Below are 13,550 nucleotides of genomic sequence, written 5' to 3'. Positions count from 1 at the left end.
GACTTCCAATTATTTCCTAGTAATTTGCGTGATTAGTCACCTTAATTTGTGCAACACACAGGCATCAATTAATGACCTTTTTCATGTACTTGTTCAACAAACCAGGTAGAAAACAAAATTAATTCACATGATACAAAATATCAACATTCGTCGGACATAAAAGGTTCTTCCACCGGATTCTTCGAAACGGAAAAAATTGCACCACTTCATTCAAGCACAAGAAACAGCAGCCATTTTGATTTTTGTTTACTACACACTACACTCAACTGCACTCCCCCGCCGTCGTCGCTCCCACGACCGTCCTTTCCAAAAACCTACTAGCTGACACCAGAATAATGGTCTGCCTCTGCCAGTGGAGCCCTAGGAGTAAGCATACAAAAAACGGTTCCCTTTTGCTCGTTCACATTCACACCACACCCGCACTGATTTTCAGCTCTAAACAGCACCAAACGTGACGAATTTTATCGATTCCACGCGCAACAACTCACCGTTTACCGAATTACTGCAACTTTGCTAGTTTCCGAAGCACTTTTCACGACTGAATTGCACTTTTAAAACTTTCTACTTTGAAAAGTTCGCCTGCCAACCAGCGAATGGTTGAAAGAAATTTTTTCTCTCCCGAGATCCGATTCACTTCTGCCAGCAGAGCTCGCACGCAAACAACGCTAGATTCAAGTTGTAAACACGCACGTAATCACACGCACACTGTCCATCGGGAAACTTCAAAACTTTCCGCTCAGTTTGACAGAATTCAGCGACTTTTCCGGTGCACGCTGCACGGCGAATGAGAACGACCCAAATTTGAGTTTAGGTCACTCATAATCGCCAAAAGTGCCACACTCATTTTTTATTGCTGGAAACCAGCAAAATTTTGCTGGATTTTGCCGAGCTGGAAAGCCAGCAATCCATTCAGCAAAATAAATTTTGCTGGTTTTCCAGCAAATCTTTTTTGACAGAAGGTTGCTGGAAAACCAGCAATTTTTTTCTGAAAATTATGGTGGAAATATTGCTGATCGTTCAGCCATTATAAACGCACGTTTTTCTCACTTTATTAAACAAAATAATGCAAAACGAATGAGAACTCATTAAAAAACTATTTTATTCGGTTCATATCTACCCTTAAGCACTAAACGCCCTAATAAAAAATAACCATACACGATACCCAGAACACGTCGTTAAGCAAATTAACCATACAATTATTATTAGGGCGTTCAAATATATCCAAGATCATCTCTACTAGCACCGGATGATAATTTTTCTGAAAGAATCTTTTCCACCATAATAACCTAAAATTAAACACAACCTGCTAAGAAATAATATTTCCTTCCATGTATTCCCGTCTTACCGTTATTGTTACGAACAATAGTGAACTTCTTCAATCAGAAACCAGGAATTCCTAATACAATACATTTTTGGAGAATTTTACGGTCGTCAAACTAATGAGAAAAATCACAAGACTTTTTGACAATTTATGATTTACTGGTTTTCAGCAAAAAACTGATTTACTGGGTTTTCAGTAATTAAAAAGTTGTTTGCTGTTGTTTCAGCAAAAATCGTATTGCTGGATCATTTTCAGCAAACCATTTTGCTGGAAGATGAAAACAAAATTTGGTGCGTACAGGATCTCATCGATGAGTAAAATTTGTCTCATGTTTTCCCAGGTTTTTCCAGGATTTTCCAGGGAAAAATTCCCGAATTTGAGAAAAGTAAAGATTGGATTCACTCAGTCTATTGGTACTCTAAGACTAGTAGGTTCCGAAGAAACGTGCTCAACTTTTTGGCTCAGCTCTGGGACTATCTTTGGTCCCAAGCTAATCGATTCACCCCTCGAAACATAGGAAAATCCAATAACCCCTCATTTTATCTGTCAAACTTTCATAGCGAATCAAAACAAACATTGTGTGTACTAGAATGTTGACTAGAATGGGGTACGTTAATCGATTTGCTTGAGACCAATAGGCTAGTCAAGTAGTGAGCCAATTTAAAATCGTTAGTTTCGTATTGATTGTTGCTTCTAGTCTTAAGGCCCAAGCGCAATAACAGCGGAAGCGGAACGGCAGCGGCAGCGGAAAAGCCCGATCTGAGTAATACCAACAATCAATACGAAACTAACGATTTTAAATTGGCTCACCACTTTAGTAGCCTATTGGTCCCAAGCAAACGATTAACGTACCCTATTCTAGTTGAAATTCTATTACTACACTATATTTGTTTTGATTCGCTATGAAAGTTTGACAGATAACATCAGGGGTGTGTGGATTCATGCATAACATGCAGGGGTGAGTGAAATAGCTTGGGACTGCTTGGGACCGTTGTTCTGGTACTGAGTGAGCCAAAAATAATAATGATTTTCTTCGGGACCCAGTGGTCTTAGAGTTACCTCTATGGTAATACCCCGTTCACATTACAGCCTATATCACGTAATATAGGCTGTCTTGCAATGAGCACTCATGCATAGGATTTCCAGTGAAAACTAGATGTATGAGTGCTCATTGCAAGACAGCGTATATCACGTGATATACGCTGTAATGTGAACGGGGTATAAGCCTGCTTGTCGGATTGAAAACTAGTTAGAATCAAATCGACTTCGGTTAGGCATCTTGATGCCATTTGTGACAACTGTCAAACTTTCCGTTTCCGTTCCGCTTCCACCCACATTGCGCTTGGGCCTTTAGAGTTACCTCTATGGTAGCACCGGAATATGTCTATTGAAATCTCTGTTGAACATTTGCATATCGTGGCTGAAGAATGGTCGATATCAGGAGAACGGTAGAGATAATCCGCTCTGAGATCAGTATGTGTTTTACCATTTATCACTGAGTAGAGTAAACACTGTCCCATTCGACGTTGCAGTCGGCGGATATCTCCGGTTTCGACGACCGGGCCGAAGACTCCGATTAGGTTGTTGAAACAGACACATCCGGGGAATATTCTGGAAAATCTGGCATCTCGCTTGGGGGATTCTAGCGAGTTCCAAGCAGCCAATCCTTAGAGAAAATCTGGCCGACTTCTCTCAGGATTGTTTGGAACCTCTTTTTTCTCTGGGAATTCTTAGAATCTCAATTATTGGAATTTCTCTTGAGATTCTTTGCAACGCATTTTGAGATTATAGTAAACAGCAAAAAAAAAATGTAATTTCGATCAATAATGTAATTTAAGCTGATGTATGAAATAATGATGTAATAGTGAAAAGCAGATACAATATTACATCAATGGATGTAATTTTGTTCGCAAAATCGATGTACATCGCACAACGTTATATTACAAAACCGATGGATTCCCTAATAAACAAATACCGTAAACGAACTGTATTCCGGATGGGTAAACTATCCCAAAAATGGTTTGGATGATACCCCGAACACGTCGTTAAGCTCTCTTTTATGGTTATTTTAATTAGGGTTGACCTGGTTGCAGCAGTTTGGATGTAATATTCAACAACTTTTTTTTCTGTGTAGAAACATTCATGATAATCTTTGTAATTCTCTCCTGAACCAAGTCTCTCTTGAGATTATCTGCAACCGCTGGATATCTTTCAAGATTCACAGGAATCTATCTTGGGTTTAACCTCGGGTTTAACTGTGCCCCTTCTTACGATTATTATCAATTTCTCTTGGTATTCGTCATCTTCATCTATTAGCAGAGTAAATGTTATAATAAGAGTTCCGCCAAGAATGAAGCCAGAAGTACCAATCGAACTGTCAAGCGAGGTACCAAACAAGGTATTGCATTCATTACTGACAATATTTTAGTAATTCTAGATGAAAAACATTTCTTAGCTTTATTTAGTACATTTTGGTAACCTGGAGGCGAACCAGCCCCAGGCTGAAAGCCTCCCTAATAAAGATAAATCAATCAATCAATTACATTGTGGTATTTATAAGTTATACCAAGCACTTGTTTGAACATTTTTTTGGTTCTATTGTTTTTGTCTTCCAGAAGCTCCGTTATCGACATGAAATTTTTAACTTCTGAATGAAAAGAAATCCGATGCTAACTCAAAAAAAAAAAAAAAACCTGGTGGCCGTTTACTTTGACGATTTTTTTTAATAATTTTAATAAACCACAAACAGTGCTGCTTGTATGCAACATTTTCTCTTGGTGGTACTCTTATTATAACATCGCCTCTGCCTATTAGGATTTGCTGGAAACTCTACTAAGGCTCTGAACCATTTGGTGGATTTTTTTTTAACTTTTGGTTAAAATTTGACAGATGGAAAGTTATAGATTAACCCTGCTATCCGAGCGTGGTTATTTCTGACAGACAAGAAGTTAAATTTTGACAACCGTGGCTGAGTTCTTCTCGAAAACCGGTCGATCGACAGCACAGGGATTTTCGAACATACAGAACAACGGTAAATCTTGATTTATGTTTGAATGTTTGTTCGATGAACAACTTGCGAGTGTTATGTCTGTTTGTCTGTGGGTGATCGATAATTCAAAAGCATACACTTAAAAGATTTTCAAATCTAAAGCCTGGTACGCAGCTGAAAAGAAAACGGAAAAGTAATTTTTGAGGAATATTCCCAAAAGTAAATTTGACAGCTATAGGGAGGTGTCTTTTGCTAAATTTTGAGATCATAGGTAGGTGTCGTCTAATTTTGCATCCAAAACATCATTTTTACAACAAACGTTAAAATTACTTAACGGAATAATTGGCCAGACCATTATTCCGCAAGGAAAATGAAATTGCATTCTGAATGCGCCACCTTCATATCGATCACGATACTAATGTAATCGATCTTACCTTTACCGACTTCTTTTGAACTGCGTACTGGGTCAAGAAATGCTAATTAAAAGAAATTTCTTTAGCATTCCGGGTCCTATCCCGTAGCACGTAAAAACGTCATTACTTTTCAGCTGCGTACCAGGCTTAAATAGATTGAAAATTATGCTAAATCACAACTCTCCTGACCAACGCATAGATTGGTATAAAGGGAGAGAAAACTGACTTAGTATCAAATGCTTTATGCAGTCAAATGTATAAAGTGCCAATATTCAAATGATGCATAAAGGGGATTTATTCCATGAGTAGTATTTTTATGTGCTGGTCAGTGATATTTCCAATGTTATTAATTTTCGATCTCTCGATGTGTTTTCCGTCGATCTTGTTTTCCGTACTGAAGTACCAATGCTACCGACGTCAGGGAGGCAGCTCCCACCCTGAACCCTAGTTAATCGACCCATCAACTCATGGACCGAGGACCAACGGCTTTACTTCCCTGCCTCAGAAAATCCCAACGGCGCCGACTGGGATTGAACCCAGGCCCATTGGGGTGAAAGAGGCAATCACGCTTACCACCGGCGCCGCTGTGTTATTAATTTTAATCATAATATTAATGTTACAGGAGCAAATTTATTGTCAATTATTATTTATCACAATAAATCATATAACATAAACTGGATTAATAAATGATATGCAGAAAATTCGAACCGATAAATAAGTGCAATAGTGGGTATCCAAAATGTTATCTGTGTTGTTTCCGTGGGCATTGTTAGAGATGTGGCAACTTGGATCAGCTGCTATCCGGTGATTCCTCGTGCTGCTCGTTTCCATAAGATTGATATTGACAGGACAGCCGAGTCTCCTACTTAGAAAAATCTACACTGCACATCCATCAACGAGGCAAACAATCTCTTGGCCTATGACGATTTCAAAACTGTAGTCTCACGCGGTCTCACGCTTCCGAAACTGTTCAAACGATCTGATATCGATCCGCGCCAGTTTCGTTCAAGTTCGGAGTGTATTTATAGTTAGCCTCCTAGGGTCCAACATGCGGAAGAAATTGACCGTGATGGTGCAAACCGAATGGCGCTAGCGAGTGATCGGATTCAGGTTCATATTTTTTGGCGTTGTAACCGGCCTGGAAAAAGAGGATGTTTGGATCTAGTTTAGAGTTGGCACTTGGCAAGCGAAACTGTTCAAATTCACCTTACCAGCAGTTCTTCACCGTTTCAAAACCGGTCATCATCATTCGGTGCCAAGAAGATTCTATGCTTGCAAACATGGTGCAATTGAATTTTGAAAATTGTGGTGCTTGGGCACATTTGCTTGCCAACGTTGCTTGAAGCTAAAAACAAAATTATGATTCAAATATCCTTCTCAAATCTTAACTGATTCAATTCTTCAATATTTACTAAAGCTTTGTTTACTCCTTGGTGAACTATGGATAAAGACACGGATACGAATTTTGTTCATTTAAAACAAAAATATAAATGTTTATACTCTAAACATATGAATTATTCAAAGTAAATTGAAAGCATGTTTAAAATAAAAATATTTATGTTTGAATTAAATTCAAAAGCATGTTTATTTCAACAATATAGGATTTGGGTAAACGGTTTTTAGCGTGTCATGCCTTTTTATTTCCTTCTTGTTACATTCGGAAAAAAGTTGCCCCAGCTTTGCTCAACCTCAACAAAAAACGGCTATCCATTCCGAATCCATTCCGGATCCTCCTCCGATACCGAACATGGAAAGAAACCGGTATGAGGACCAGTGGCAGAAACCGAGGCAGAAACGGCGAAACGACGATAATAACACAAATTTGCATCGGTTCCACTGAACTGAAACCCCCCCGACGGGTCCTCGCATCCCGGGCCAGGACCCCAATACCCACAGGTCACCCTTAATCGCACCCGAAAAAGAGCAGGAATTAAGATGCCCTGCCCATTTCTTTGCAAACCGTTTTATTTTGCTTTACCCTGCACTCAACTACTAAAATAATTCCAAAATATGTATGTTTATTTTAAACATGAGAAGCATGTTTAAAATAAACATATTTATTATTGTTAGCATAGCTGTCAAACCAAACAAAAATAAATACGTTTATTTTCAACACGAATATTTTTGAAATAAACGTAACATTATTTTTATTTTAAACATTGATTTCACATGACTTCAAACATGGAATACGTTTGAAATCAACCTAATTTATGTTTGTGGCCAGAAAAAACTTAGTTTACGTTTAAATTTACCTCAAATAATTTTGTTACGACGATAGTTTTTTCTGCGTGGACGAGGACATGAATTCCTATTCTTGATTGTCAACCACAATTAAAATAACCATAAAAGAGAGCTTAACGACGTGTTCGGGGTATCATCCAAACCATTTGTGGGATAGTTTACCCATCCGGGGTACAGTTCGTTTATGGTATTTGTTTATTATGGAACATATCCTGCAGCGTGTGAAGCTCAACGAGAGGGCTGGAACGATAATGGAGTTTTTCTAAAACAGTTTTCGTCCTTCAGCACTTTTAATTCTTGCACAGCTTTGCTGTCAGCGGTATACACTGATCGAATTCTTCGTCAGTAGTTGGACTTAGTATAATTTTGATAAAATAAAATAATCGAATCAATGTATAAACATTGGTTATGCATAAAATGATTAAATTCTAGATTAAATTTTAATCTTTCTTATTTTAGTAATATTTTTGAGTGTACATGTACCTTACTGAGTACCATAACCATTACCATTAAAGTTCTCACACCAAACCTATAGTTTATAAACAACCTATATAGATTGGCACCACTGGTCGGGTCATAAACAAAACCAACTTCTAGCCTTCAAATCAAACGCCGAGAGACATTGGCGTCGGCGAAAACGTTAGCATAGAAAACAAATTCAATCATTTTTGTTCGAAATCAGCAAAGGTACAATGGTGCTACGGACTGGAAGTGAAGTGGTAAGTTCTACGAGTAATGACTCATATTTCTGAGTGGAAACTAATGCCGTGACATTCTGCTTTAGGAGGACGATCTATCATCCGATGGAGGTGGTCAAAGTCGCAATATTTCTCCCAATGGCTACCGATCTCGCGATGGCCGTAACCAACAGAACGCTGAAGATCTGGTGCGTTACTTCATGGAACGGGCAACTTTATACTGTAAGCATCTACACCATCTAGCAAAAAAAGCTGTTTTAATTTCACCTCAAAGCCTTTACCAGCTGACCTTGATATAACTTGATATTAGCACTGACTTGTCACCTTTTTTTTTTCTAATCCGTCTATACTTCTACGAAAATCTCTTTTAGTCAATTTGATTTCAACAATAGCAAACGACTTGATGGCGCGGTATCGTGTGAAAGAGATAGCTACCGCCATATGCGACGGACTACGAAAATATCCCCTGCTGGCACTGTCCATAGCGGCGATCATCTTTATCCTGTCGCTTCCGTTTATGATATTCATCTTCTTCACACTGGCTACGGCAATCATGACCTTTACCGGATTTGTGCTCATCGAAGGGACGTTGATCACTGTGGCATCGATGCTGTTGATCGGAGTGCTGATCGGTGTCGGTTGTCTGCTCGGCTCGATCGGATTGGTTTTCCTCGTGGGATATTTCGGCATTTCCAAGGCGTACGATTGCTTCGACCGATGGAGCGATCAGGGAATCCGGAATCTGGGAACGCGCACACGGGAACGGAATGCGGATTGATTTCCGTCAATGGTTATGATGTATTTTTGTTTTTAACGGTTAAAGTAGGATATTTGGCTCTCTTTGCTACAAAACGCTCTATGTATTTGGGTTGAGTTTTGGAGCTACTTAGTATTATTTTGTAAAGGGCACAGTATTATATTATGATTGTGAGTTATCATTTTAAATAAATATGTTGATTTGTTTAACTATATAACATATATGTATTTGAAACCATGACTTTCGAAGTAGAATCAAAACAAGACAACAATTTACGGGCACGAATCCTTTATTTTTGCAATTGAAAGCTACTCTGCTTAAACATTGATAGTAAAGTTATATAATTGAATATATTCGAATGCAAAACAAAATATCCATTTAATCTTCAATATACTCAAACGGCTCGGGGGCTTCCGGTTCCTTGAGATCGTCGTTCTTCGGTCCACAGGCAGTGACCCGTTCGACCAGAACCTGGTCACCGGAGGTGTTGTGTTGCATCAGAATGATACCACCGATGGTGACGTCCTTCAGTGGAGTGTAGGCCGTACCCTCGGCAATGCTGATCACCTTCAACTGTTGGCGCATAATGCGTGCCGGGTTGTGGAGGATTTCGAAACTGGGTTCTGGCTCCTTGGGAGTTTTGGTGGTGGTTGTTGTGCCCTCCTCACCGGCTGTTGCAGGGGACGATGAGGATCCTTCCTTCGCCTTTTCCTTCTTTTCCTTTTTGTCCTCTTTCACGGGAGTTGTCTTCGCCTCCTCCTTGGCTTTGACGGTGGCGGAGAGATCGTCCTTGGCAGGAGTCTCCTCATCCACTTCCATCTTGGTTTCGCCTTCCTTGTTGTCTTTCTTCTTATCACCGGTGCGACGCTTGGCGCGGGCAGCCAGTGACAGAACAGCTGTAGCGACTTTGTCACGTTCTTCACGTTTTTTCTCTTCCAATGGGGCAGGGTAGGCATAAAGGGAAGGACGGGCGGCCGATTTGAAATCAACTTTGGGCATTTTGAGGTCCGAGTTCAGGGCAATCAGGCTGGTTGGCGTAAAGGCCAACGATAGACAATGGGCCAACGGGAACCAGTACCAGTACTGAGTGAAAACAAGCATTCCCACAACGGCTTGAAGGTTGGTGTGGCCAGTGCGGGACTGTAAACTAACGGTGACATTGCGACCACCGGCATCGATGATACCCTGAGCCAAGATAGCTCCATACTTGGCCATAACATCCTCGTGCTTGTTGGTGATTACCTGAGTGTACAGCTGACGGAAGAAAGTAACCTTCGGGCAAGTCTGGTCCGTTTGTTGGATTAGAATCATGGCCGAGGCGATCAGAGCACCCTGACGTACAAAGTTGATCGGATCAAATTTGGCCATCGGTTCTAGCAGAGCGATAGCTTCGCGAAGTCCAGTGCCGGCACAGGCAATACCAAGGGCCATAGCAGCACCATAACGGACATGTGGATTGTACGACTCAGCTAGCAGGGAAACCACCGATGGACACTGCTCGGGAGTGCGGAAGAGAATGAAGCCAATGGCCGTAACAGCAGCACGACGCACATCATCATTTACATCGCTAACGGCGACGTGAAGCAGCTTTCGAATGGCTTGGTTGTTTCCAGTTCCACAATAAGCCATGGCAACAGTGTACATACCACTGCGACGGAGAACCGGATCCTTGTCGTTGGACAAGCTGGTAACCAAGGAGTCAGCTTCCTCCAAGCGGGCATACATCGTCAGAGAAATGCCGACCGCCAAACCACGAAGAATCTTTTCGTGCTGTGTTTCCTGAGCATAGGCCACCATATCTTCGATGGCAGGTGCATGCTTCGAACCGAGCATCACCATTCCCATGGCAATTCCAGCAGCTTCGCCCGTTACGGCATCATCTTGATACAAGTTGAACTTCAGCTGCTCGTAAACATCCTGACGATGAGTTCCCATTGCAGCCAGCCCAAGTCCAAGGCATCCACCATGGCGCACGTTCTCATTCTGAGCATCCTTCAATTGCTGCAGCAGATAATCGATAATATTCGCACCATGATTGGCATGGATCAATCCCAGAGCGTACAGGCCACCTCCCTCAGAGTATCCAGAGCTCGGTCCACTCTCTTTCGGCAAATAGCTTTGCATCAGTGCCAACGAGTCCGTTTCATGACCACGATGAATCACGCCCAGCGAAGCCGTAGCGGTCAACTTAGCCCAATTGGTAGCCCTCGCCAACCATTCCAAATTGTCCCGCAAGAACTGATCACTGGTCGTTCCACTGTGCATAAATGCGTTGGCAATGACCGTAGCCGTGTGGCAAATCGAAACACGAACCGCTTCCTTCGTCGCTCGCAAAATCTGCAAATCAGCATGATTGCTACGGATCAAAAACTGCAACTGCAAATCGATCGTAACCTCTCCGGACAAAATACCAGCCAACTTTTCAATGTTCGCTTGGTGAATCTTTTCGCTTTCATTCAAACTGTCCACTGTTCGATCTGCCTTAACTTCTACATCCTCGCTTTCCTTTGGCTCCTGCTTAACCTCCACTGTTGTTGCACTCGTTCCTTGAGGTTTCATGTTGGAAATCAGCGCTGATGGAATCGGTGCCGTAGCTTTCAAAGCTTGCAACACCTGTCCCAGGAACTGCTGGGTGGCAGATTCATACAAATCGAAGGCAATCTGATACGCCATCAGAACCGAATGCTCGCCACCCTTCGTCAAATTGTCCAGCAGCTCTGCAACTGCCAACGGATCTTCCAGGAAAATCAAACACTGACACATGTTGACATAGTCCGGAACGCCAAGATTGCGGTACAGACCAACCAGGCAGCGCAGTACCGTATTACGGAACGCACGGTTCTGGATGAGGCTCATCGTGATCTAAAATATAAAACATTAGTCACCTTCCAACAACAACACCCCTCAACTCACAATCACACACCTGAAAAGCATAAGCCAACATTCCGGGAATGTCGTCGGCTTTCATGATCGACGATTCAACCACATCCATCCTCCTGGTTTCCAGTGCAATTCCCAATGCCTGGCGAGACTGTCCATCATCCAAGCATCTCTGGATCATACGATTGACAATCGCTTCCAATCGAGCATCGATTGCCTTGGCCTTGGTCGGATTCTCCGCCAGCTGAACCCTCAGATGCGTATAATGGTCGATGCACTTGGCGATGATCGTATCCACGTACTCATTGCGGGCATTCACGTCGAACAGATCGCCAGCTCCCAATGCGTACGTCAGCGAATCTTCAAACGATCCCAAATGATAGTAGACCTTGGAAGCGACCAGGGCGGCTAAATCGTGCTGCGCGAAGCCCTTGTCCTCGTGGAGGATTTCAATTTTCTCCACAGCTTCGGAAATCTCCGGCCAGAATTCATCAACGATGGTGTCCAGCTTCTTGAGAGCAAATACCTTCAGCTCCTGGATCGGTTCATCCAGCAGGCAAATGATGCCGGCGGCGGAAGTGATGTTCAGCTTCATCCTTTTTTCGGCTCTCTCTGTCGTGATCTAGATTAAAAAGTAGTTACTTGCAACCATTGCACTATCAATTCATTACTTACCAATAAATTTGCGAGATATGATCTGAAATTTTATTGAATTTTTGAATATTTAACGCACAATGAAAATCTTGCTGTTGCTCGATGACGATGACTTTCACAAAGTTGGAGATGTCAAAAATGCTCGCATAAAAATGGTCGTGATTGTCAAATTTATCGACAAATATATCGATAGCCGGACAGTGTGGGACACAGTGCGAGAAAATTGCGTAGTTTTCCGATTCGCGACTCAATTTAGGGCATCTCCACGGCTGATCTCATACACAGCAAAACAAAATTGTAATTTTCGATTTAACGTAATTGCACTCTAACATAATTCAAAACATTGTTAGATTAAAAAGAATTTTTTTTTCCGATAAATGGGATTTAAACATCACTTAGCATAAAAATGAATCTATAGATATATCTTATGCCTTGTTCAGACTACATAGTTATAACAACAATCAATTCGAAACTAACGATTTTAAATTGGCTCACTACTTGACTAGCCTATTGGTCCCAAGCAAATCGACTAACGTACCCCATTCTAGTATAAATTCCAGTACTACACAATGTTTGTTTTGATTCGCTATGAAAGTTTGACAGATAAAATGAGGGGTTATTGGATTTTCCTATGTTCGAGAGGTGAATCGATTAGCTTGGGACCGAAGATAGTACCAGAGCTGAGCAAAAAGTTGAGCACGTTTCTTCGGGACCTACTAGTCTTAGAGTTACCTCTATGGTTATAACATAGAGGTAACTCTAAGACTAGTAGGTCCCGAAGAAACGTGCTTAACTGTTTTTGAACATTTTTTTTCCATACTTCAGGACGATCAAGTATTATTAAGATCTTCAACTATCAAAAAGTTCGAATCACGTATCTCAGATATTCAACCATGACACCAGGATGATCTCAAATTATTTAAAAAGCATTAGGTGATCAGTGATCTCCGGGAAATCCTTACGATATTTTTTCAAGACATGAGGTTGATCAGGTAACATTTTGAATACCTCAAATAATCCAATAATGAAATTCACGTCTCTTATATGTTCTCTTACGAAACCAGGTGTCTCAGAAAATATTCCTAAGATCATCAGGGGATCAGAGATCTCCAAAGCCTTCTCTCTTCCGTTATTTTATACTTGGTGCCGTCGGAAACCACATTACAAGCAGCTTTAATCCCATGTACTCCAGAGTCCGCTGATGCGTAGCGAAGCAGCATACCGTTTCAACATATCCGTATCGATGTTTACCACTTGTCTAATCGCCTTATCCGAGTCAGCATCCATTAGGGTGGCTCAAAATATCGATGCTGCTCTACCAAGTTCAATCGATTTCAAATCAGGTCCTGGTATAATTCTTCCAAAATTTAAGCTCAATTGGATGCGAACTTATAGTGCACTGGCCCTTTGAAGTTTGTATGGGAAGTACTATGGGAAAAGTGTTCTTTTTGTTCTCATCATTCCAGCCCTTCGATGTAATGATCTGCGGAAAAGTTTGTTATCTGTACTAATTTGAAAGTTTCTCAGCTGCCACCTTGCTCAAAACCGCATTTGATTTCAACGTCAGGATAATTAGCCTGCTCAGCAGGTAATATTG

At 41.3% G+C, this 13,550-nt stretch overlaps 3 protein-coding genes across 5 annotated transcripts in view; 1 reads left to right on the top strand and 2 right to left on the bottom strand.

The window, feature by feature from the left end:
- arm (armadillo) overlaps positions 1-631 on the bottom strand; it is a 109,824-nt gene extending 109,193 nt beyond the window's left edge. For 2 of the 3 annotated variants that reach the window (XM_065218981.1, XM_065218982.1), the window contains exon 1: positions 489-631. The gene's annotated coding sequence lies outside the window, so the exon portion shown is untranslated. The remainder of the gene's footprint in view (positions 1-488) is intronic. The other variant, XM_065218980.1, reaches the window with a different exon arrangement.
- Positions 632-7,575: 6,944 nt separating this feature from the next.
- Positions 7,576-8,598, top strand: Ldaf1 (Lipid droplet assembly factor 1). Its single transcript, XM_065218961.1, has 3 exons — positions 7,576-7,683; positions 7,749-7,884; positions 8,034-8,598. The coding sequence occupies exons 1-3, from the start codon at positions 7,657-7,659 to the stop codon at positions 8,438-8,440; spliced, it is 570 nt and encodes a 189-aa protein (XP_065075033.1). The 5' UTR covers positions 7,576-7,656; the 3' UTR covers positions 8,441-8,598.
- Positions 8,599-8,703: 105 nt separating this feature from the next.
- On the bottom strand, positions 8,704-12,055 carry Rpn2 (Regulatory particle non-ATPase 2). Its single transcript, XM_065218977.1, has 3 exons — positions 11,975-12,055; positions 11,343-11,921; positions 8,704-11,281 (listed from the first exon to the last, which is right to left on the bottom strand). Exons 2-3 carry the CDS (start codon positions 11,892-11,894, stop codon positions 8,798-8,800), a joined length of 3,036 nt encoding a protein of 1,011 aa, XP_065075049.1. The 5' UTR covers positions 11,895-11,921; positions 11,975-12,055; the 3' UTR covers positions 8,704-8,797.
- Between the last annotated feature and the right edge of the window lie 1,495 nt (positions 12,056-13,550).

This window comes from Ochlerotatus camptorhynchus, unplaced genomic scaffold, assembly GCF_037179485.1.
Source record: "Ochlerotatus camptorhynchus isolate MF236.1 unplaced genomic scaffold, CSIRO-AGI_Acam_v1.1 ptg000096l, whole genome shotgun sequence".
Taxonomy (NCBI): Eukaryota; Metazoa; Arthropoda; class Insecta; order Diptera; family Culicidae; genus Ochlerotatus; species Ochlerotatus camptorhynchus.
Note: the sequence above shows the minus strand (reverse complement) of the source record. Positions and strands in the feature narration are given on the sequence as shown.

What these genes read in the sequence shown, in the direction of transcription:
- Rpn2 (XM_065218977.1), bottom strand. Translation starts at nt 11,894, where the DNA reads ATGAAGCTGAACATCACTTCCGCCGCCGGCATCATTTGCCTGCTGGAT. An exon ending in TGTTGGCTTATGCTTTTCAG is followed by an intron (nt 11,282 to 11,342) that starts GTGTGTGATTGT and finishes TTTATATTTTAG; the next exon opens with ATCACGATGAGCCTCATCCA.
- Ldaf1 (XM_065218961.1), top strand. Translation starts at nt 7,657, where the DNA reads ATGGTGCTACGGACTGGAAGTGAAGTG. An exon ending in TACGGACTGGAAGTGAAGTG is followed by an intron (nt 7,684 to 7,748) that starts GTAAGTTCTACG and finishes ATTCTGCTTTAG; the next exon opens with GAGGACGATCTATCATCCGA. An exon ending in GGAACGGGCAACTTTATACT is followed by an intron (nt 7,885 to 8,033) that starts GTAAGCATCTAC and finishes AATCTCTTTTAG; the next exon opens with TCAATTTGATTTCAACAATA.